The 24,753-nt window shown below is 41.4% G+C and overlaps 2 protein-coding genes across 3 annotated transcripts in view; both read right to left on the bottom strand.

The window, feature by feature from the left end:
• slc25a46 (solute carrier family 25 member 46) overlaps positions 1-5,088 on the bottom strand; it is a 10,646-nt gene extending 5,558 nt beyond the window's left edge. Inside the window, 4 exon segments of the mRNA XM_039779485.1 lie at positions 1,089-1,166; positions 2,085-2,142; positions 2,297-2,339; positions 4,647-5,088. Coding sequence (XP_039635419.1) covers positions 1,089-1,166; positions 2,085-2,142; positions 2,297-2,339; positions 4,647-4,911 — 444 coding nt within the window. The 5' untranslated portion in view covers positions 4,912-5,088.
• Positions 5,089-15,727: 10,639 nt separating this feature from the next.
• Positions 15,728-23,213, bottom strand: slc31a1 (solute carrier family 31 member 1). 2 transcript variants are annotated; one of them, XM_039779572.1, is made up of 5 exons: positions 23,012-23,213; positions 20,847-21,025; positions 20,130-20,202; positions 17,656-17,824; positions 15,728-17,053 (listed from the first exon to the last, which is right to left on the bottom strand). In XM_039779572.1, exons 2-5 carry the CDS (start codon positions 21,021-21,023, stop codon positions 16,852-16,854), a joined length of 621 nt encoding a protein of 206 aa, XP_039635506.1. In that variant the 5' UTR covers positions 21,024-21,025; positions 23,012-23,213; the 3' UTR covers positions 15,728-16,851. The 2 variants fall into 2 exon arrangements, with proteins under 2 accessions (XP_039635506.1, XP_039635505.1); XM_039779571.1 differs by lacking the exon at positions 23,012-23,213 and having other exon boundaries at positions 20,847-21,046.
• Positions 23,214-24,753: the final 1,540 nt, after the last annotated feature.

The raw sequence follows: 24,753 nt of genomic DNA, 5'->3' as shown, positions 1-24,753 counted from the left end.
TATATTTATGTATTTGTACGTGGAGCGTGTACCTGAGCCTTGGAGATGGACAGATGTGTGTATTTGTACGTGGAGTGTGTACCTGAGCCTTGGAGATGGACAGATGTGTGTATTTGTATGTGGAGCGTGTACCTGAGCCTTGGAGATGGACAGATGTGTGTATTTGTACGTGGAGTGTGTACCTGAGCCTTAGAGATGGACAGATGTGTGTATTTGTACTGGAGTGTGTACCTGAGCCTTGGAGATGGACAGATGTGTGTATTTGTACGTGGAGTGTGTACCTGAGCCTTGGAGATGGACAGATGTGTGTATTTGTACGTGGAGCGTGTACCTGAGCCTTGGAGATGGACAGATGTGTGTATTTGTACGTGGAGCGTGTACCTGAGCCTTGGAGATGGACAGATGTGTGTATTTGTACGTGGAGTGTGTACCTGAGCCTTGGAGATGGACAGATGTGTGTATTTGTAATGCGGAGTGTGTACCTGAGCCTTGGAGATGGACAGATGTGTGTATTTGTAACGTGGAGTGTGTACCTGAGCCTTGGAGATGGACAGATGTGTGTATTTGTAATGCGGAGCGTGTACCTGAGCCTTGGAGATGGACAGATGTGTGTATTTGTAATGCGTGAGTGTGTACCTGAGCCTTGGAGATGGACAGATGTGTGTATTTGTATGTGGAGCGTGTACCTGAGCCTTGGAGATGGACAGATGTTGTATTTGTACGCTGGAGTGTGTAACCTGAGCCTTAGAGATGGACAGATGTGTGTATTTGTACTGGAGTGTGTACCTGAGCCTTGGAGATGGACAGATGTGTATGTATTTATGCGTGGAGCGTGTACCTGAGCCTTGGAGATGGACAGATGTGTGTATTTGTACGTGGTGCGTGTACCTGAGCCTTAGAGATGGACAGATGTGTGTATTTGTACGTGGAGTGTGTACCTGAGCCTTGGAGATGGACAGATGTGTGTATTTGTACGTGGAGTGTGTACCTGAGCCTTGGAGATGGACAGATGTGTGTATTTGTATGTGGAGCGTGTACCTGAGCCTTGGAGATGGACAGATGTGTGTATTTGTACGTGGAGTGTGTACCTGAGCCTTGGAGATGGAGTACATCACGGCGACGGCGCTGAACGGAGTCAGGTGGTAACAGCCTCCGTGGAAGTTCACCTGCAGACAGACAGCCAATCAGAGAGCAGCAGGAAGGAGAACTAATCAGACAGCCAATCAGAGAGCAGCAGGAAGGAGAACTAATCAGACAGCCAATCAGAGAGCAGCAGGAAGGAGAACTAACGTCAACTTAAAGGCTAACTACCGTCTGACGGTGGTTGCCTTTAAAGGTCCAGTGTGTAAGAGTTTCTCCCATCGTCCACACACACACACACACACACACACACACACACACACACACACACACACACACACACACACACACAGAAGAGAGACACACACACACACACACACACACACACACACACACACACACACACACACACACACACACACACACACACACACAGACACACGCGCACACACACACAGAGACACACACACACACACACACAGACACACACAGAAGAGAGAGACACACACACAAGATATTGCTGAGATATTTCTGAGATATTGCTGAGATATTTGAGTTATTGCTGATATATTGCTGAGTTGTTGCTGAGATATTGCTGAGCTGTTGCTGAGATATTGCTGAATTGTTGCTGAGATATTGCTGAGATACTGCTGAGATACTGCTGAGATATTGCTGAGATATTGCTGAGATATTGCTGAGATATTGCTGAGATATTGCTTAGATATTGCCGAGATATTGCTGAGATATTGCTGAGATATTGCCGAGTTCTTGCTGAGATATTGCTGAGATATTGCTGAGATATTGCTGAGTTGTTGCTGAGATGTTGCTGAGATATTGCTGAGATATTGCTGAGATATTGCTGAGTTGTTGCTGAGTTGTTGCTGAGATATTGCTGAGATGTTGCTGAGTTGTTGCTGAGTTGTTGCTGAGTTGTTGCTGAGATATTGCTGAGATATTGCTGAGATATTGCTGAGATATAGTTGATCAGAAAGGTGAGCAGATACCTGACACTGTCTGCGGAAGACGATGCAGGGGTGAGCGAGGACGTTCTCGGTGAACAGACTGCAGACACACAAACAGGTTATTTACAGACTTTTATTCTGAAAATCCTCTCTGCTTCATTAGTCTGAGTAGCCTGTCAGAGCTCTGGGACAGATCACATGACCAAAAACAATTATTAAATGTTTATAAAAGAAGAATTTAACTTCCAACCAACCTGACGAGTCCGATTCCAAATCCTGCAAATCGATTCAGCTGCTCTGAAACAACAAAAACATTAATAACATTAATAACAGATTAATAACATTAATAGCAGATTAATAAACAGAATCTGATTGTTTTACAGTTTTCAGCGGTGATCCAGGAGGATAACCTGCAGTATTTATCAGATTGTTTTTATGGTCTGGATATAGATATGTTAAGAGTTTTATTTCTTAACTCTAGAGACTGTGTCCCTGATTATAACAGACTCATAATGTCTCAAAATATAACAACAGAACCTGTCTTACAGACACAGAAATACAGACATAAATACATGTAGTTATTTACTGATTTATTGATACCTGAAGGGTAATTTCGGGAACTGGACTCTCTGTCTCCATGTTTGTGTCTGAGTGTCTGATGGAACAACAATCGGTGAACCAGGTCCAGTATTAAACCAGAACCGAGCTGTAATGTAACCCTAAAGGGACTAATGTTCAGCAGCAGTTAGAGTCCCTAAAAGTTCTGTTGTTGCTGCTGACAGTAGAGATGGCCCGATACCACTTTTTTGCTTCCCGATACCGATTCCGATACCTGAACTTGTGTATCGGCCGATACCGAGTACCGATCCGATACCAGTGTGTCATATATTTTATTATGTTTTAACAGCTGTATCCCTGTATGGATGTGATATTATTTCTATCAGGTTAAACTCTTTGTGAAACATGAACAAACACAAACAATGAATGCCGTAGAACTTTCTTTTATTCTCCAGTTTGACAGTCAGTTATAACGGAAAAGAACATAAATAAACTACTTTAATGTAGATTTTCTTTAGGGCTTTATTACGTGGTATCGGATCGGTGCATAAACTCCAGTACTTCCCGATACCGATACCAGCGTTTTAGGCAGTATCGGCGCCGATACCGATACTGGTATCGGTATCGGAACATCTCTAGCTGACAGACTCACATTATTATTCTAAGTGTCTGACAACATTATGGGATGGATCCCTACAGAGATAGACCTTTTAGTTAAAGAGTAAGATCCTTTTAGTTTAACATGAAACAGCCCCGAAATCACCATCACCAAACTCCACCAGACTCCATGTAAATAATCAGGACTTTTAGCGTGTATAGAGCCAGCATATCTCCACCAGACTCCATGTAAATAATCAGGACTTTTAGCGTGTATAGAGCCAGCATATCTCCACCAGACTCCATGTAAATAATCAGGACTTTTAGCGTGTATAGAGCCAGTATATCTCCACCAGACTCCATGTAAATAATCAGGACTTTTAGCGTGTATAGAGCCAGCATATTTCCACCAGACTCCATGTAAATAATCAGGACTTTTAGCGTGTATAGAGCCAGCATATCTCCACCAGACTCCATGTAAATAATCAGGACTTTTAGCGTGTATAGAGCCAGCATATCTCCACCAGACTCCATGTAAATAATCAGGACTTTTAGCATGTATAGAGTCAGCATATCTCCACATGTAAATGGGTGAATTAAGGGTTTATTTCAACCAAACCAGAGTGGTGATTGTTGGAACAGTGGAAAGATGAACCAAGACGGCTTTTGGTAGTTTTATTTAGTTTCTAATAAGTTAGAAACTTCTAAAAAGTCCTGATTATTTATATGGAGTCTGGTGTAGTTTGGTGATGTGATCTTGGGGCTGTTTCATGTTAAACTAAAATGACCTTACTCTTTAACTAAAAGCTCTACCTGTGTAGAATAATCACTCATTATTGAAGAGAATAATATGAAAGTTTATTCATAGAATAAGCTGAAACAAATGTTAAAGAAACAAATGAAATAGTATAAGAGAAGCTCGTTTTTAACTGAGCGTTAGCCTCGTTAGCTGGAATGTTCCATGTACTTCTAATGGTGCTAATTAGCATGCTACATATAGTTCCTATTATAGGATTAGCCTGCAAGCTAACGACCAGTTAGCCTTCAGTGTTTTCTTGTTGGCATGTTAGCCTGCTAGTTAGCTCATTACAGGACCTTCCGTTAGCCTTGTAGCCGTTAATCTGTTCACTTTACATTGAAACATTAGCCTGTTAGCCTGACAGCTAACAACCTGTCAGCTTGATATAGCTACATGGTACTATAAGCCTGTTAGCCTGTCAGCTTGATATACATGGTAGTATTAGCCTGTTAGCCTGTCAGCTTGATATACATGGTAGTATTAGCCTGTTAGCCTGTCAGCTTGATATACATGGTAGTATTAGCCTGTTAGCCTGTTAGCTTGATATACATGGTAGTATTAGCCTGTTAGCCTGTTAGCTTGATATACATGGTAGTATTAGCCCGTTAGCCTGTTAGCTAACCGTTCTCCGTCCCTCCCCACCGACCTACCAGCGGGCGGTCCGCCGGGCTGTGGAGCCTCCCAGGCGGCAGCGGGACCTCCGGGACCCCCCAGCGGCTCTTCGAGCTGCGGTGTCCGGTCTGTGTGGTGCAGGTTGCGGCTGCCCGGGATGTCCGGAGGGCTGGTGACCCAGTGGTGGTGCTGCAGCTCCGCGGGGCCTCCAGCGCTTCTGACCGGGTAGGAGGCTCCGTACAGCGGGTCGTCGCGGCCGCGGTACCCGAGCCCATCGAAGCTGTCCGGCCGCCGGGAGGCCATCGGAGGGTCGCTGCGGGGCAGACTGCGGGGGGACCGGGGTAAACCGACGTCAACACGTCCCGGGAGAATAACGGGATGAATAAGTTAAAGGAGGAATATTTGACCCACAGCTAAACAACATCCACCTGTCACCCGGATGTTGTTCTTCTTCTGCTCTTCTTCCGGCAGCTTGGCGGTGTTACAGCTAATTACCGCCCCCTACAGACGGCCTGCAGCCCCCTCCCTCTGGAACTCCCCACCCACTAGAGCAGGGCTGTCAAACTCAACTTCCCAGAGGGCCACACTGGAAAATAAGAATCACATCAAGGGCCAGACATGTTTCTTCTTCTTCTTCTTCTTCTTCTTCTTCTTCTTCTTCTTCTTCTTCTTCTTTAGAGTTTAACGGCAGTTGGCATCCAAGTCGTTGCATTACTGCCTCCTATTGGTAATTACCCATTACCTATTTATTCATGTCAATACTATACTATAATTTCCTAAATAATCCAGTACCTTTCAAAAATGCAAATAAATATTGCCGTCCATTCATGGTAACTCCACTTTCAAGAACATCTGTGAACCTGAGTTCCACTGGTCCTAATTTAGTTATCCAGCAAACATGACCCCTCTCTCTCGAATGTATTTCCTGCACGACATCAGGACATGCTCCACTGTCTCCATTTACTCACACAAACTACAATGACCAGTCAGATGTTTTCCCAACATAAAAAGTGTACTGTTCAACCTACTGTGACCAATTCTCAGTTTGCTGATAAGTACTTGTTCTTGTCGGTTAAACCCACTGTACCTCACCCCTCCTTGGCCTACTTTAGCTTGTATCATATGCAATTGTCTCCCTTTATTTCCACCATCCCAATACTGTTGCCACTGTTTGGAAATTTCTTCCCACACAATGCTTTTCCCCTCTGATTTTAATAGTTTAGTATTCAGTTCTACACTTCCCTTCTTGACCGCCTCCTTTGCCAATTTATCCACTGGTTCATTACTCCTGCCTGAGCAGGGACCCACATGAACACCACAGTCACACCCTGATCAACGAGCCTTGAATTTGTAAACAAAATGTCATACACTAGTTCTTGGTGATACCTGGCTGATCCTGATTTGAGACTCGACAGCGCTGACACTGAGTCACTACAAATGAGTACATTGGGCACCATCACCTCCTCCACCCATCGTACAGCTAATAGAAGGCCAATCATTTCAACTGCATACACACTTAAATAATCTGAAGTTCTCCTACTGACTCCAGTCTGATAACTGGGAATCACCACTGCAGCCCCCGTTGCTCCTGTCAGTAAATCAAGCCATCAGTAAACAACTGTACATAATCACCATAGTTTCTATCTCTATAGTTGTAGTATTCTTGAACTATGTCTACTGTCTTATTCCTGCGCTTGATATTCAGCAGCTCCAGATCCACACAAGCAATATTCAGCATCCAGGCTGGCCTCACAGGCCACAGAACTACTACACCAATCACAACCGTTGGGGAGGACGCTACACCAATCACAACCGTTGGGGAGGACGCTACACCAATCACAACCGTTGGGGAGGACGCTACACCAATCACAACTGTTGGGGAGGGCTCTACACCAATCACAACCGTTGAGGAGTGCTCCTACACCAATCACAACCGTTGAGGAGGGCTCTACACCAATCACAACCGTTGAGGAGTGCTCCTACACCAATCACAACCGTTGAGGCGGGCTCTACACCAATCACAACTGTTGGGGAGGGCTCCTACACCAATCACAACTGTTGAGGAGGGCTCTACACCAATCACAACCGTTGAGGAGTGCTCCTACACCAATCACAACCGTTGAGGCGGGCTCTACACCAATCACAACTGTTGGGGAGGGCTCTACACCAATCACAACTGTTGAGGAGTGCTCCTACACCAATCACAACCGTTGAGGAGGGCTCTACACCAATCACAACCGTTGAGGAGTGCTCCTACACCAATCACAACCGCTAGGCGGGCTCTACACCAATCACAACCGTTGGGAGGGCTCCTACACCAATCACAACTGTTGAGGCGGGCTCTACACCAATCACAACCGTTGAGGAGTGCTCCTACACCAATCACAACCGTTGAGGCGGGCTCTACACCAATCACAACTGTTGGGGAGGGCTCTACACCAATCACAACCGTTGAGGCGGGCTCTACACCAATCACAACCGTTGAGGCGGGCTCTACACCAATCACAACTGTTGAGGAGTGCTCTACACCAATCACAACCGTTGAGGAGGGCTCTACACCAATCACAACCGTTGGGGAGGGCTCTACACCAATCACAACCGTTGAGGAGGGCTCTACACCAATCACAACCGTTGAGGCGGGCTCTACACCAATCACAACCGTTGGGGAGGGCTCTACACCAATCACAACCGTTGGGGAGGGCTCTACACCAATCACAACCGTTGAGGCGGGCTCTACACCAATCACAACCGTTGGGGAGGGCTCTACACCAATCACAACCGTTGAGGAGGGCTCTACACCAATCACAACCGTTGAGGAGGGCTCTACACCAATCACAACCGTTGAGGAGGGCTCTACACCAATCACAACCGTTGAGGAGGGCTCTACACCAATCACAACCGTTGAGGTGGGCTCTACACCAATCACAACCGTTGAGGCGGGCTCTACACCAATCACAACCGTTGAGGTGGGCTCTACACCAATCACAACCGTTGAGGCGGGCTCTACACCAATCACAACCGTTGAGGCGGACTCTACACCAATCACAACCATCGAGGCGGGCTCTACACCAATCACAACCATCGAGGAGGGCTCTACACCAATCACAACCGTTGAGGAGGGCTCTACACCAATCACAGCCATTGAGGAGGACTCTACACCAATCACAACCGTTGGGGAGGACTCTACACCAATCACAACCGTTGAGGAGGGCTCTACACCAATCACAACCGTTGAGGCGGGCTCTACACCAATCACAACCGTTGAGGCGGGCTCTACACCAATCACAACCGTTGAGGCGGACTCTACACCAATCACAACCGTTGAGGAGTGCTCCTACACCAATCACAACCATTGAGGCGGGCTCTACACCAATCACAACTGTTGGGGAGGGCTCTACACCAATCACAACCGTTGAGGCGGGGCCTACACCAATCACAACCGTTGAGGCGGGCTCTACACCAATCACAACTGTTGGGGAGGGCTCTACACCAATCACAACCGTTGAGGAGGGCTCTACACCAATCACAACCGTTGAGGCGGGCTCTACACCAATCACAACCGTTGAGGAGGGCTCTACACCAATCACAACCGTCGAGGAGGGCTCTACACCAATCACAACCGTTGAGGTGGGCTCTACACCAATCACAACCGTTGAGGCGGGCTCTACACCAATCACAACCGTTGAGGCGGACTCTACACCAATCACAACCATCGAGGCGGGCTCTACACCAATCACAACCATCGAGGAGGGCTCTACACCAATCACAACCGTTGAGGAGGGCTCTACACCAATCACAACCATCGAGGAGGGCTCTACACCAATCACAACCGTTGAGGAGGGCTCTACACCAATCACAGCCATTGAGGAGGACTCTACACCAATCACAACCGTTGAGGAGGGCTCTACACCAATCACAACCGTTGAGGCGGGCTCTACACCAATCACAACCGTTGAGGCGGGCTCTACACCAATCACAACCGTTGAGGCGGACTCTACACCAATCACAACCGTTGAGGCGGGCTCTACACCAATCACAGCCGTTGAGGCGGGCTCTACACCAATCACAGCCGTTGAGGCGGGCTCTACACCAATCACAACCATTGAGGAGAGCTCTACACCAATCACAACCGTTGAGGAGGGCTCTACACCAATCACAACCGTTGAGGAGGGCTCTACACCAATCACAGCCATTGAGGAGGGCTCTACACCAATCACAACCGTTGAGGAGGGCTCTACACCAATCACAACCGTTGAGGAGGGCTCTACACCAATCACAACAATTGAGGAGGGCTCTACACCAATCACAACAGTTGAGGCGGACTCTACACCAATCACAACCGTTGAGGAGGGCTCTACACCAATCACAACCGTTGAGGAGGGCTCTACACCAATCACAACAATTGAGGAGGGCTCTACACCAATCACAACAGTTGAGGAGGGCTCTACACCAATCACAACAGTTGAGGCGGGCTCTAAACAGCAAAATCAGCATACCCAAATTAACACTGTCAGATTTAATTTCAACCCTTTTAAAGTGTCTATATGGGTCCACACCACAAGTGTTAATTTAACTCTTTTTGGAGTGTTGGTACTTTAACTCTGCTTTGGTGTCATTTTTGACTCTTTGGGGTTTTAAATATAAAATTATAAAAACCCCCCCTTTTTTTTTTTTTTCACCATTTTTTTGTTTTTTTTCTTTCTCCCGGGGCTTTTTTTTTCCCAACCCCCCCCCACCCCCAAACCCACCACAAGGTGGTATCCCCCCCTCTTCTGGTATTTTTTTTTTTTTTAAAGTTTGCTGAAATAAAGGTGGACATATCTTATGTTTTACAAATAAACATTTATTTAAATACTTGCACCACAAAAAACTGAAATTACATTAAAAAATGTAACAATATGGAACAATATATGTCCTTTCACTCTCATTAGAGTATTGCTTTTGAAATGGTCTAAAGTAAGTTAACTGGTCAACAAAAATCAAAGCATGTCCATTACTTTGTTCCCGTATACAGTATGCATGAAAGTGTTCATCGAAATAAAATGTATCACCAGCAGAGGCTATAATTAAAGCACGCTGTTCATGTAATATTATATTACAGATTTTGTTGAATACAGGTAGGTCATTGGATGTTCCAGTGCATACAAACAAATCACTCTGGTTCTCTGTGCCATAATTTCTGACCCAACTTGCAGTTGAAACATTTGAACATGGATCCAAATTTAATGTTTAATGATGAGTAATTCTCCACCTTCCAAGCTATCAATGCTTTTCATTTTCAAAGGACCAATCTGAAACCGCTTAAAATAATAATTTTCGTAGTAAAATGCCAGTTGACGCTGGTGTTGCTTTACAAGAGATTTTGTAAGATTTTTAAAATTTTTAACAGACTTTTTTTTTTAAATTGTGTTTTGCTTCAAATCGCATACACCACATATGTATAAGAGGGCCAATTTTTTTGATACACCGTGGATAATGAATCATTAAGTGGTGTTTGGGAATCAATTTCTTATCAAGGAACAATGTTTTGAACATGTTATGGTGGTCACAAATCAAATGTTTTAGGTATCATGCCATCAGTAAGGACGGGAAAATACTATATTGACACTTTGTATCAAGAGGAGAACTAAGTTCCAGTGATTGTTGTTTCTTTTGACCACATAACCAAAGATAAGTGGCGTATTTCGGAGAATACACCATGACTGAATGGCGTTTAAACCTAAGTGCTTGCTGTTATCATCAATTTTTAAGCCACTTGGTTTGTTTTTACGTTCCAGATGACCATAATTAAAACTGTATATCCTGTCCGACAATGTGTTCAAAGATATTTATCCATTTTTGATCAGGTACTGAAAAAATAGCTTTAACTCATACTGCACGATACCTTCTAACAAATCATGCATGATATCCACAGTGAAATTGTCAGTGCTGTGAAAATATTGTAATGTATTGAAAACACAAGTTTTTTTAACACCATAAACAGCAGGTAGAGAAGGATCTTCACTTAGTGCATTGCAATGTTCAATATGAAGCTCTTTGGAGTGTAGAATTAGTCCAGGGCTATCCTCAGTAAATACAGACTGAATTTCTTCCTTGTTCGTCAGACAGAACCTACAACATTGTGCTGCACTGAAAGATTCAACAAAACCAAGCAAGCCAATTAAAGCAAGATTGTCTCCTGTGACTTGAACTACAGAGCCAAACAATGGTTCATCAATAAAAGGAAGTTGGATTCCTTTTGTTTCTAAAATATTCAAATCGTCAATTAGAGGCTTTAGTATTTCTTCGAAACCATAATCTTGTGTATAGAACAGAGTTGCCAGATGCACATTCATAAGTACAGAGTTCACCTTATGTGGGAGATTTTTTAGTGTAAAATAAACACAACCAAGTTTGTGGTTCCCCTTGTTAGAACCTAAAGGGTTAGCAGTTTCAAAATCATCATAATAAAGCAAAATCTGTAGAGCATGCCTCTGTTTTGAGAAGAGGATGGTTTTGATATATAACCCATCATTAATATCTTTATATACCCCATTTTTGCAGTGTTTCTCTTGTAAGAAGCACTCTCTGCTTTCACTGTTTTTGAAAATGGATTTCAGTGTACCTAAAATGGGGACATACGTGTACTTGTCTGTGACAGGAATTTGACTAAATGCACCTGTAGTTCTATCTCTACGTGTATCCATTCTCACACCAAGGACTAACTCTTTAGGCTCAACTATTTCCCATTTTTCTTCATAATATTTTTGCCTCTTCCTCTCTGTGTTAAATGTTGAAAAAGGATTACCTAATTGATTCAAACTGTGCTCTATTTTCTTATGAATTTCTGACTCTTTGGTTTCAGAAGAAAATGTTTGGAGAACTGCTTCTCGTGCTTGACTTTGAACATCACTAATAACTTCCTCCACTGAACAAACTATTGTTTGGACAGTGCTTTGAGAAATACCAGAGGTTAGCAAGTGTGCAACAATTGAACCGCACATTCTTTCAATTGTGTTCTGTGTGATAACAGGAGGAACCTGTAACATGGATGCAGCAGAGGTTGTTGGCTGATCACAAGAAAATTCAAATTCAAAATGTCTTTGTGTGGCCACTTCCTGATTGACTGGTTCATCATTATGAACAGTGTTCAAGTGCTTTCTGAAGCCATTGTATGTACAAAAAGATGAAGGACATCCTTGCTCTCCACATTTCAAACGAAGGTTTTTAGCTGCATATAATCCATGCTGAAATTTTAAATGTTGACAAAGGACTGAACAATTTTTGTGGTGCATTTTACAAACAAAACATGTGAACATACTCAGACAGTTTTTCTAACTGTGCTCCAACCTTTCTGAACTGGTTTCCCTTTTAATGGTCTTGCAGTAGTCATGCTCTCAGTTCCTTGATCCGTGGGGTTTCCTTTGCATTTCCAACATCGATGTTGTACACTGTCGTTTGGATGAAAGTGTAGAATGTGGAAAGCGCTTCATCATAGGAGAGACTGAAGACATAGTGAGCTTTGAATAGCACATCAAAAGCAGCCACTGATGTCTGAGCCTTGCATGGGATAGCTTTCTGGTCCACAACAATACAGAACCTTTGGATGTTCTTCTTTTGCTCTCTGGTGCAGAGGAGGAAAGGCTGTCTTGCATCAACTTTATCCAGGAATGTGGTGAGGCTGGCTCCTTCCTGAAGTTTCAATGACACATTCATGCATATACTTAGCATAACATACTAGATTAGCAGCAAGAGGGGAGGAATAAGATGAGAAGAAGATAGGAAGAGAATGAGGAAAGGAGGAAGCGAGCTTGTGACCGGGAGGTCGTCGGTTCAATCCCCTGGACTCCCTCATCACTACCACTGAGGTGCCCTTGAGCAAGGCCCTTAACCCCAACCGCTCCAGTGGAGCTGCTCAGTGGCAGCAGATCAGACTGTGGTTGTACTGGGCAGCTTCCAGTATGAATGTGATCAGGTCAGACTGTGGTGGTACTGGGCAGCTTCCAGTATGAATGTGATCAGATCAGACTGTGGTGGTACTGGGCAGCTTCCAGGTATGAATGTGATCAGATCAGACTGTGGTGGTACTGGGCAGCTTCCAGGTATGAATGTGGTCAGATCAGACTGTGGTGGTACTGGGCAGCTTCCAGTATGAATGTGATCAGATCAGACTGTGGTGGTACTGGGCAGCTTCCAGTATTAATGTGATCAGATCAGACTGTGGTTGTACTGGGCAGCTTCCAGTATAGATAATGATCAGATCAGACTGTGGTGGTACTGGGCAGCTTCCAGTATGAATGTTAGTCCAGATCAGACTGTGGTGGTACTGGGCAGCTTCCAGTATGAATGTGATCAGATCAGACTGTGGTTGTACTGGGCAGCTTCCAGTATGAATGTGATCAGATCAGACTGTGGTGGTACTGGGCAGCTTCCAGGTATGAATGTGATCAGGTCAGACTGTGGTGGTACTGGGCAGCTTCCAGTATGAATGTGATCAGGTCAGACTGTCGTCGTTGCAAATGAGAAGTTGCAAATGAGAAGTTGTGTTACCTTGAAGGAGATTTGAAGGAGATGCACGTCGTCTCTAACTAAATCAGCACTATGGACAGCTCTCCGATCAATGAACGACAACGCTAACATAACGTTTAACAGTCAACGGCACTGGAGCCATGTTATCAGATCCTACAGAGTCACATATTTTCATATCACATGTCAACGATTTCAGCCAAATTAAACCTCCGAATCAACTACAATCAGCTACAAAGAGCGACATCATCATCCCACATGGCCCGACCAATTCATGCATTCAAGACACAACACAACTTTGAGTTTCAATTTAATCGTCCACAGAGGTCACTACACCACTACACCACTACACACACACACCTGTGACTGTCCTGGACACTCATCATCACACACCTGTTCAGGTGAGCTTAGTTTCTCCCCTGATGGTTATTACTGCTGTTACTGTGTGTAATTGCTTCTAATATGCTGGTTTTATGTGCTGATTTGATTGCTTATCTGTTTTTAATGAGAAAAATGTGCTGTTTTTACTGTGAAGTGTAACAAGAAGTCCATTCATAGTTTTATTTTTGATTTTATTTAAATTATATATTATATAAATTATTCTTTATTGTATAATAATACAAACAATGAAGGCCGAGTGTGTGTTTGTACATTAGTCAAAAAAGACGTTTTGACAGCTTTGCGGTCGAGACAATATACCTATATATAACAATATAAACCTTAAAACATAACAGACTTCTCTGTATTGGTCCTTCTGGGAGGACTCCTGCAGGACGTTAGATTTCAGCAGCGTACAAAACACTTAAAGAGGTAAAAAAAAATACAGTATAAGAATAACAATAAACCTTTAGCTAAATATAGGAAGTAAACAAAAAGTAAATAAACAGTAAAAAACAATAAAACTACAGATAAATAAACATATATATAATATATAGGACTGTGTATGGCATTGTGCAATTACACAGTGATTAAATGACATTTAGCATCAATAAATGAGCAGTGAAGAGCAGTTAGAACAGCGTGTCCGTCAGAAGCTAACAGCTTAAAGCCGATGTGGGGGAAGTCCTTTCATAATAATATAATAATAAATTAATCATTTATAGTTATGTTTTATTCTTTATTTTATTTTGAAGGACATGCTTAATAAAGGAGAAATGTACAGACATAAACAGACAGACTGCTTTCCTCCAGTCTGAGACAAAAAAACTAAATCTCTCCAACTAACCCCCAGGAGAGGGAAAAGGGCATTATAAAAAAAAACTCGAAAAAAGAATCTGAAAAAGGGCCAAAAATGTCCAAGAAATCAACAAAAATCTCGAAAAAATGATCGCAAAAAAATTTAAAAAAGCAAAGATTTTTTTTGTTGAAAAAAATAACTAGAAAAAGGGAACAAAAAGGTCTAAAAAACTGTGGAAAGGGGCTTCTGGCCTCTGGCTCCTCCAGGAGAGCATGCCGCACATGTAATAATAATAATAATAATAATAAATTAATAATATTATAATAATAATATAATAACAAATTAATATAATAATAATATACTAATAATATAATACTAATAATATAATACTAATAATATAATAATAAAATATATTAATATAATAATATAATAAAATAATAATATAATAATGAAATAATAATATAATAATGATTATAATAATAATAATAATAATATAATAAGAGCCAAGTCCTTGGCAGCGGCCAGGGTTTGACTATGACCCGTGGGCCCTTTGCTGGATGTCCCCCCAACATATTTTATTCTCATATTAAAGACTTCAGACGAGACGACGAGTTTCTTCATAAACTTTATTCAGATTTCTTTCAATGATTCCAGCATTTGAGACATTAAAACATTTTAATATTCTGATAAACAGTTTCCTTCACAGACAGAGAGAGAGACTTCACACAGAGACACTAATCTCTCATCCAGTAACGGGAATCTGGCCCTGCAACCTGATTGGTCCAGTGGTGTAGCTCCGCCCACCTCTCAGTCTGAATCAACACAAGAAGAAACAAACTACTACAAGAAATCATCAATGACATCAACGGAGGTTAATTTTAGTCAGAAACAGAAGATTATTAAAGGACAACTTCGTTTTTTTTTTTTATCACCCTGGACTCAATGTCTCCATGTCTGACAAACCCACCAGACTCCATGTAAATAATCAGGACTTTTAGCGTGTATAGAGCCAGCATATCTCCACCAGACTCCATGTAAATAATCAGGACTTTTAGCGTGTATAGAGCCAGCATATCTCCACCAGACTCCATGTAAATAATCAGGACTTTTAGCGTGTATAGAGCCAGCATATCTCCACCAGACTCCATGTAAATAATCAGGACTTTAAGTGGTTAGAGCCAGCATATCTCCACCAGACTCCATGTAAATAATCAGGACTTTTAGCATGTATAGAGCCAGCATATCTCCACCAGACTCCATGTAAATAATCAGGACTTTTAGCGTGTATAGAGCCAGCATATCTCCACATGTAAATGGGTGAATTAAGGGTTTATTTCAACCAAACCAGAGTGGTGATTGTTGGAACAGTGGAAAGATGAACCAAGACGGCTTTTGGTAGTTTTATTTAGTTTCTGTCCACTTTGAATGAAGTGTGTTTTACGATGATGAAAGTCCTGATTATTTACATGGAGTCTGGTGGGTTTTAGTGGACTCTAACTGCTGCTGAACATTAGTCCTGTAGGGTTACATTACAGCCTGGTTCTGGTTTAATACTGGACCAGGTTCAGATTGTTGTCCCATCAGACACATGGGGACAGAGAGTCCAGGGTGAAACCCTTTAGAGAAGTTTGACTTTAACGGTCTTCTGTCCCTGGACCTCCGTCTCAGACTCTAAAACAGTTCATAAGTTTCCCTCCAGATCAACACTGGCCTCCAGTCTGCGTCAGGACGTCCCGCCACGTTAAGGCAGCGCGTGGCGTGTCGGGGTTAAGGCCGACGGTGGCGACAAAAACACAAAAACACAAAAACAAAACGGGTTAAAAAGTTATTTTAGTGAATTTCATTCATGAAATGTTTGTGATTTAAGAAGCGACTCAAGGCTTCGTGATGATTGATATATTTTTTTTTAAACTGTAAAAAGTTTGTTTTTTATTTTGAAAATCAAAGACAATTAATGTGATGTTTTTGTAAAACATCTCAGCTCCGATTGGCCGGCTCACAGGCCAATGGGAGTTCTTAAAAAAAGAAATGTAAGGACGATGTTGTGAACAGTCTTAAAAGATAAACTGTCTGAAGATTATTTTGTTATTTCAAAGTAAAATGTTAGTTTTAATAAGTTTAATAAATCAAAACTAAACGAACACATTCCTAATAACTGATAATCTAATGTTTACAATGTTATGATTGATCAGATGCTAACAATGCTAACTACAGAATAGCTACGGACGCTAACATCTTGGCACTAAAAATGAAATAAGACCGATTGACAGGATTTGGCCAATCAGAACCGTCTGAGATGATCTGAGCTGTGATTGGCTGGCTCGCCAACCAACAGGAGTTCACAAAAAACAACTAAAAAACTCACCAACAAGTGTATGTATGTACGAACGGCTAACTACAGACGTTAGTGTTTAGTGTCTCGTTTTCTGCGCTAACTCAAATTGCTGCTAACGCTCTGGGATTTGTAGTTCCAGGCCGGCTAGCGTGCTAACGTTAGCGTTTTATTGATTGTGATCAGCAGAAATCAGACCCCTCAGACCGGATGCTAACTAGCGCGCTAGCTAGTGGCAGTGCTCGGTGATGTCGACGACCACGGCCTTCCGCCAGCTGAACAGGAAGTAGCCCATGCCGGCGCCGGCTGCCACGGCGATGCAGAGGTAGGCGTTGTAGGTCATGAAGACGAGCATCAGGAAGTAGCTGACCACCACCTGCAGGATGTGCAGCAGCGTCTGCAGGAAGTGGGCGGGGCTTAGCATCCGCTGCCTGAGAGGACGAGATGAGGGTTTAGCATTACTGTTAGCATCTCTGTTAGCATCAGTGTTAGGATCTCTGTTAGCATCTCTGTTAGCATCAGTGTTAGGACCTCTGTTAGCATCAGTGTTAGCATCTCTGTTAGCATCAGTGTTAGCATCAGTGTTAGCAATAATTTTAGATAATGTTCTTTACAAGATGTCAGTGTTTTAACTCAGCTAGCCACAGTATTAGCTTCAGAGTTAGCATGTTCTTCCTGCTGAAGCTACAATCTGCTGATATCACAGATATAAAAAGCTAAGCTACAGTAAAGCTAAGCTACAGCTATGGTAAAGCTAAGCTACAGCTATGGTAAAGCTAAGCTACAGCTATGGTAAAGCTAAGCTACAGCTATGGTAAAGCTAAGCTACAGCTATGGTAAAGCTAAGCTACAGCTATGGTAAAGCTAAGCTACAGCTAAGCTACAGCTATGGTAAAGCTAAGCTACAGCTATGGTAAAGCTAAGCTACAGCTATGGTAAAGCTAAGCTACAGCTATGGTAAAGCTAAGCTACAGCTATGGTAAAGCTAAGTTGTAGTGAACCTTGAATGTTGTTGTTAGCGTTAGCCACGTACCCGACGGTCTTGTGCGTCTCCATGAGGACCGTACCATCTGCCCCGGGGAGGGGCATCGAGTTGTAGCGGACGTTGACCTGACTACGGCGCAGCAGAGACTCTCGGCCCATCTTCAGCCCCTCGTACAGGACGGCCAATAGGAACACTCCGATACACGCCCCCACCATCTCTGATTGGACCAGAGGAGGGGGGAGGGGCACACAGAGGCAGACAGAGAGAGAGAGAGACAGAGAGAGAGACAGAGAGAGACAGAGAGAGAGAGACAGAGAGAGAGGGAGAGAGAGACAGAGAGAGAGAGAGAGAGACAGAGAGAGAGAGACAGAGAGAGAGGGACAGAGAGAGAGGGAGAGAGAGAGACAGAGAGAGAGGGACAGAGAGAGAGAAAGAGAGAGAGAGAGACAGAGAGAGAGAGAGAGAGAGAGACAGAGAGAGAGAGAGAGAGAGACACAGAGAGAGAGAGACAGAGAGAGAGAGAGAGAGAGACAGAGAGAGAGAGAGAGAGAGAGACACAGAGAGAGGGAGAGAGAGACAGAGAGAGAGACAGAGAGAGAGGGAGAGAGAGAGAGACAGAGAGAGAGAGACAGAGAGAGAGAGAGACAGAGAGAGAGAGAGACAGAGAGAGAGAGAGAGACAGAGAGAGACAGAGAGAGAGAGAGAGAGAGAGAGAGAGAGAGACAGAGAGAGAGAGAGAGAGAGACACAGAGAGAGAGAGAGACAGAGAGAGAGACAGAGAGAGAGAGACAGAGAGAGAGGAGAGAGAGAGACAGAGAGAGAGAGACAGAGAGAGAGAGAGACAGAGAGAGAGACAGAGAGAGAGAGAGACAGAGAGAGAGAGACAGAGAGAGAGAGAGAGAGAGAGACAGAGAGACATTAACAACATACATTAATATGAGCCTGATTTAGTAACGGTGTAGTAATGTGAAGTACTGATTTAGTAACGGTGTAGTAATGTGAGGTACTGATTTAGTAACGGTGTAGTAATGTGAGGTACTGATTTAGTAACGGTGTAGTAATGTGAGGTACTGATTTAGTAACGGTGTAGTAATGTGAGGTACTGATTTAGTAACGGTGTAGTAATGTGAGGTACTGATTTAGTAACGGTGTAGTAATGTGAGGTACTGATTTAACGTGGTAGTAATGAGGTACTGATAAAATGCGTGTAGTAATGTGAGGTACAGTTGTAACGGTGTAGTAATGTGTATGTTTAGGTATGATTGTAGTAATGTGTAAGTTTAGTAAGGTGTAGTAATGTGAGTACTGGTTAGTAAGGTGTAGTAATGTGATAAGTATAACGTGTAGTAATGTAGGTACTGATTGTAACGGTGTAATGTGAGGTACTGATATAGTACAGTGTAGTAATGTGAGGTACTGATTAGTACGGGTGTAGTAATGTGAGGTACTGATTTAGTAACGGTGTAGTAATGTGAGATTACTGATTTAATACGTGTAGTAATGTGAAGTTACTGATTTAGTAACGGTGTAGTAATGTGAAGTACTGATTTAGTAATGGTATAGTATTGTAGTACTGATTTATATATAGTAATGTGAAGTACTGATTATGTAACTGTGTAGTAATGTGAAGTACAGATATAATACCGGTGTAATGTGAGGTACTGATATAGAAACGGTGTAGTAATGTGAGGTACTGATATAGTAACGGTGTAGTAATGTGAGGACATTTGTCTGTATGTTTAGTACTAGTTTGTTATGTGAGGTACGTAAGTAGTAGATTATTAGTGTATAAGTAAGGTGTAGTGATAAGTAAGGTAGATGTGGTATGATATGACGGTTAGTTGTCTGATATAGTGGTGTAGTATGTGAAGTACTGAAGTGGTTATATGTGATGAAGTAATATAATGTTACTGAAAGTAGGTGTTTAGTACTGATAAGTAAGGTTGTAATGTGAAGATGATATAGTAAGTGTATATGTGGGATTAAGTAATGTAATGTGAAGTACTGTATAGTAAGTTAGTATGTGAGTACGATATAGTAAGTTAGTAATTGTACTGGTAGTTAATGTAGTATGTGATAGAAGTAGTGTAGTATGTGAATACTAGTAGGTGTAATGTGATACTGTTTAGTAAGGTGTAGTAATGTGAAGTACGATAAGTAAGGTTAGTAATGTGAAGTACTGATTTAGTAGGTGTAGTAATGTGAAGTACTGATATAGTAACGGTTAGTAATGTAGGTACTGATTCAGTAAGGTGTAGTAATGTGAAGGTACTGATATAGTAACGGTGTAGTAATGTAGACTGATATAGTACGTGTAGAATGTGAAGTACTGATATAGTAACGGTGTAGTAATGTGAAGTACTGATATAGTAACGGTGTAGTAATGTGAAGTACTGATTTAGTAACGGTGTAGTAATGTGAAGTACTGATATAGTAACGGTGTAGTAATGTGAAGTACTGATTTAGTAACGGTGTAGTAATGTGAAGTACTGATATAGTAACGGTGTAGTAATGTGAAGTACCTCCGGGGGAGTTGATGAGCAGCCCGGTGAACAGCAGCTCCACGTTGTTGTAGCCGAAGTAGAAGGTCATCGCCTAGGCAACCACAGCGTTAGCACGTTAGCTCCTCTTTATGACACCATGTATCAAGCAACCACAGCGTTAGCGTGTTAGCATGTTAGCTCCTCTTTATGACAGCATGTATCAGGCAACCACAGCGTTAGCACGTTAGCTCCTCTTTATGACAGCATGTATCAGGCAACCACAGCGTTAGCGTGTTAGCATGTGTTAGCTCCTCTTTATGACAGCATGTATCAGGCAACCACAGCGTTAGCACGTTAGCTCCTCTTTATGACACCATATATCAGGCAACCACAGCGTTAGCGTGTTAGCATGTTAGCTCCTCTTTATGACAGCATGTATCAGGCAACCACAGCGTTAGCGTGTTAGCATGTGTTAGCTCCTCTTTATGACACCATATATCAGGCAACCACAGCGTTAGCGTGTTAGCATGTGTTAGCTCCTCTTTATGACAGCATGTATCAGGCAACCACAGCGTTAGCGTGTTAGCATGTGTTAGCTCCTCTTTATGACAGCATGTATCAGAAAACCACAGCGTTAGCGTGTTAGCATGTGTTAGCTCCTCTTTATGACAGCATGTATCAGACAACCACAGCGTTAGCATGTTAGCATGTGTTAGCCCTATAACTGCCCCTGTGTGGGTACCCAGGCCTACTCACCATGCCCCCGTGTCCTCCGTGGTCCCCCCCGTCCCCCCCTCCCCCCCCGTGGTCGCCCCCGTGGTCGTGGCCGGTTGTGGGCGGGGCCACGGTGACGTGTTGGTGGTGGGCGTGGTCGGCCGCCATGGCGCTGTGGTTCATGTGGTCCATGTGGTTCATGTGGTTCATGTGGTCCATGGCTGCAACAAACACATTCACACATTAAGGGCAGTTGGTACGGTCCGATTTACACATTAAGGGCAGTTGGTACGGTCCAATTCACACATTAAGGGCAGTTGGTACGGTCCGATTTACACATTAAGGGCAGTTGGTACGGTCCGATGCGCACATTAAGGGCAGTTGGTACGGTCCGATTCGCACATTAAGGGCAGTTGGTACGGTCCGATTCACACATTAAGGGCAGTTGGTACGGTCCGATTCGCACATTAAGGGCAGTTGGTACGGTCCGATTCGCACATTAAGGGCAGTTGGTACGGTCCGATTTTTTTGCGTTCACACTGTCAACACACCAGACGGCCGCTTGGTTATTGGACAGAATATCTAAACTAGTTTAAATTAGTTTAAAGTAGTTTAAAGTAGTTTAAAGTAGCTTCTCTTCTATGAAAACAGGTCAGAATATTTCGCGGTCCTCTGGGTCCCCAAAATGCCCGTGAAGCGTGCTGGAACCAGACCGTGGTCTCACAGCCAACATTAACATTACTCTCTGGGTTCTGGTTCAGGTTAAAGGGTCTGAACAGGTCTAACATTACTCTCTGGGGGTCTGGTTCAGGTTAAAGGGTCTGAACAGGTCTAACATTACTCTCTGGGTTCTGGTTCAGGTTAAAGGGTCTGAACATGTCTAACATTACTCTCTGGGGGTCTGGTTCAGGGTAAAGGGTCTGAACATGTCTAACATTACTCTCTGGGTTCTGGTTCAGGTTAAAGGGTCTGAACATGTCTAACATTACTCTCTGGGTTCTGGTTCAGGTTAAAGGGTCTGAACATGTCTAACATTACTCTCTGGTTCAGGTTAAAGGGTCTGAACATGTCTAACATTACTCTCTGGGGGTCTGGTTCAGGGTAAAGGGTCTGAACATGTCTAACATTACTCTCTGGGTTCTGGTTCAGGTTAAAGGGTCTGAACAGGTCTAACATTACTCTCTGGGTTCTGGTTCAGGTTAAAGGGTCTGAACATGTCTAACATTACTCTCTGGGGGTCTGGTTCAGGTTAAAGGGTCTGAACATGTCTAACATTACTCTCTGGGGGTCTGGTTCAGGGTAAAGGGTCTGAACAGGTCTAACGTTACTCTCTGGGGGTCTGGTTCAGGTTAAAGGGTCTGAACATCTCTCTGGGGGTCTGGTTCAGCGTAAAGGGTCTGAACAGGTCTAACGTTATAACATCAACCAGTCTCCCATCTTCACTAGCAGCCTAAATAATTCATCATTAAGCTGATTTTAACTCAAAAATTAGGTATAACCCCAAATAAGTTAGGGTCACTGACCATAACTAAAAATAACCAGACCGATAAAGAACCCTGAGATTATATATATATATATATATAATATTATATATTATATAAATATTCTACATATAAATATTCTACATATTCTAAATATTCTAAATATTCTATGTATTGTAAATATTCAAAATATATATATTATATATATTCTACATATTCTAAATATTCTAATTATAAATATTCTATGTATTGTAAATATTCAAAATATATATATTATATATATTCTAAATATTATATATATTCTAAACATTAAATATATTCTAAACATTATATATATTCTAAATATTAAATATATTCTAAACATTAAATATATTCTAAACATTATATATATTCTAAATATATAAATATTCTAAATATTATATATATTATATATATTCTAAATATATAAATATTCTAAATATTATATATATTCTAAACATTAAATATATTCTAAACATTAAATATATTCTAAACATTAAATATATTCTAAACATTAAATATATTCTAAACATTAAATATATTCTAAACATTATATATATTCTAAATATATAAATATTCTAAATATTATATATATTATATATATTCTAAATATATAAATATTCTAAATATTATATATATTATATATATTCTAAATATATAAATATTCTAAATATTATATATATTATATATATATATTTGGGTTCTTACCTCGGAGGGACCCAAAGCGCGGTGGACTCCTCTGAGAGACGGAGAGACGACTGAAAGCCGGTGACACGAGTGACCGTAACCGGGGTAACAGCGTGAGGTCACTAACCAGACGCCCTGCTGTAATCTGATTGGCTGTCAGGCCCCGAGGCTATGGGAGGCCCAGCGAGCCAATCGGAGCGCTGCGAGGCACCGTCTGCTGTCAGCCAATTAGATCACAGCAACATTAACATTTACAGGAAGGCCAGCCATCGCCGTCGGCAACACTTACTTCCTGTTTTCTGTTTGGATGAGTCAGCATCACTTTGAGTTAAAATCTGTGTGTGTGTGTGTGTGTGTGTGTGTGTGTGTGTGTGTGTGTGTGTGTGTGACACACAGAGACACACACACACACACACTCTCTCTCTCTCTCAGTTGTCCAGCTCTCATCTGATGTATATATTGTATTCTATGTTATTGTATTCTATGTTATTGTATTGTATTCTATGTTATTGTATTCTATGTTATTGTATTGTATTCTATGTTATTTTATTGTATTCTATGTTATTGTATTGTATTCTATGTTATTGTATTGTATTAGATGTTATTGTATTGTATTAGATGTTATGTTATTGTATTCTATGTTATGTTATTGTATTCTATGTTATTGTATTGTATTAGATGTTAATGTATTGTATTCTATGTTAATGTATTGTATTCTATGTTATTGTATTAAATGTTATTGTATTGTATTCTATTGTATTGTATTGTATTTTATTGTATTGTATTCTATGTTATTGTATTCTATGTTATTGTATTGTATTCTATGTTGTGTTGTTGTTCTATGTTGTTGTATTGTTTTATGTTGTTTATTGTATGTTGTGTTATTGATGTTTGTAGATGTTGTGTGTTGATGTTGATTGTGTGTTGTTGTGTTGTTCTTATGTTGTATTGTATTCTATGTTGTTGTGTTGTTGGTTGTTATATGTTGTTATTGTATTGTTCTATGTTAATGTGTTTATTCTGTTATTGTAGATGTTATTGTGTATGTTGTGTTATTGTATTGTATGTTTGTATTGTATCTATGTTGTTAGATGTTGTTATTGTTGATATTAATGTTATGTTGTGTTAATTATGTGTTGTTCATGTTATTGTATAGATGTTTGTATTGTATTAGATGTTATTGTATTGTGATGTTTGTGTTCTATGTTTTGTGTTGTATTCTATGTTGTTATTGTATTTTTGTTATTGATTGTTTCTATGTTGTTATTGTATTAGATGTTGTTGTATTGTATTCTATGTTGTATGTATTGATTTTGTGTTATTCTATGTTGATGTGTTATTTATGTTGTATGATGTTGTTATAGATGTTGTGATTCTATTTTATTGTATTGTTTCTATGTTATTATTCTATGTTATTTTGTATTCTATGTTGTTATTAGATGTTATTGTATTGTATTCTATGTTGTTATTGTATTGTTCTATGTTAATGTATTGTATTCTATGTTAATGTATTGTATTCTATGTTATTATTAGATGTTGTTATTGTGTTGTATGTTGTTATTGTATTGTTCTATGTTATTGTGTTGTATTCTGTGTTGTTTATTGTATTCTATGTTGTGTTATTGTATGATGTTGTGTGTTATTAGATGTTTTGTATTCTATTGATGTTATTGTTCTATGTTATTGTATTCTATGTTGTTGTATTCTATGTTATTGTTTCTATGTTATTGTTCTATGTTGTTGTGTTGATTTGTGTGTTATGA

The sequence above is a fragment of the Perca fluviatilis genome, chromosome 17 (assembly GCF_010015445.1).
Source record: "Perca fluviatilis chromosome 17, GENO_Pfluv_1.0, whole genome shotgun sequence".
In the NCBI taxonomy this organism is placed as follows: domain Eukaryota; kingdom Metazoa; phylum Chordata; class Actinopteri; order Perciformes; family Percidae; genus Perca; species Perca fluviatilis.
The sequence above is the reverse complement of the archived record's forward strand: the minus strand, read 5'-3'. Positions and strand labels throughout refer to the sequence as shown.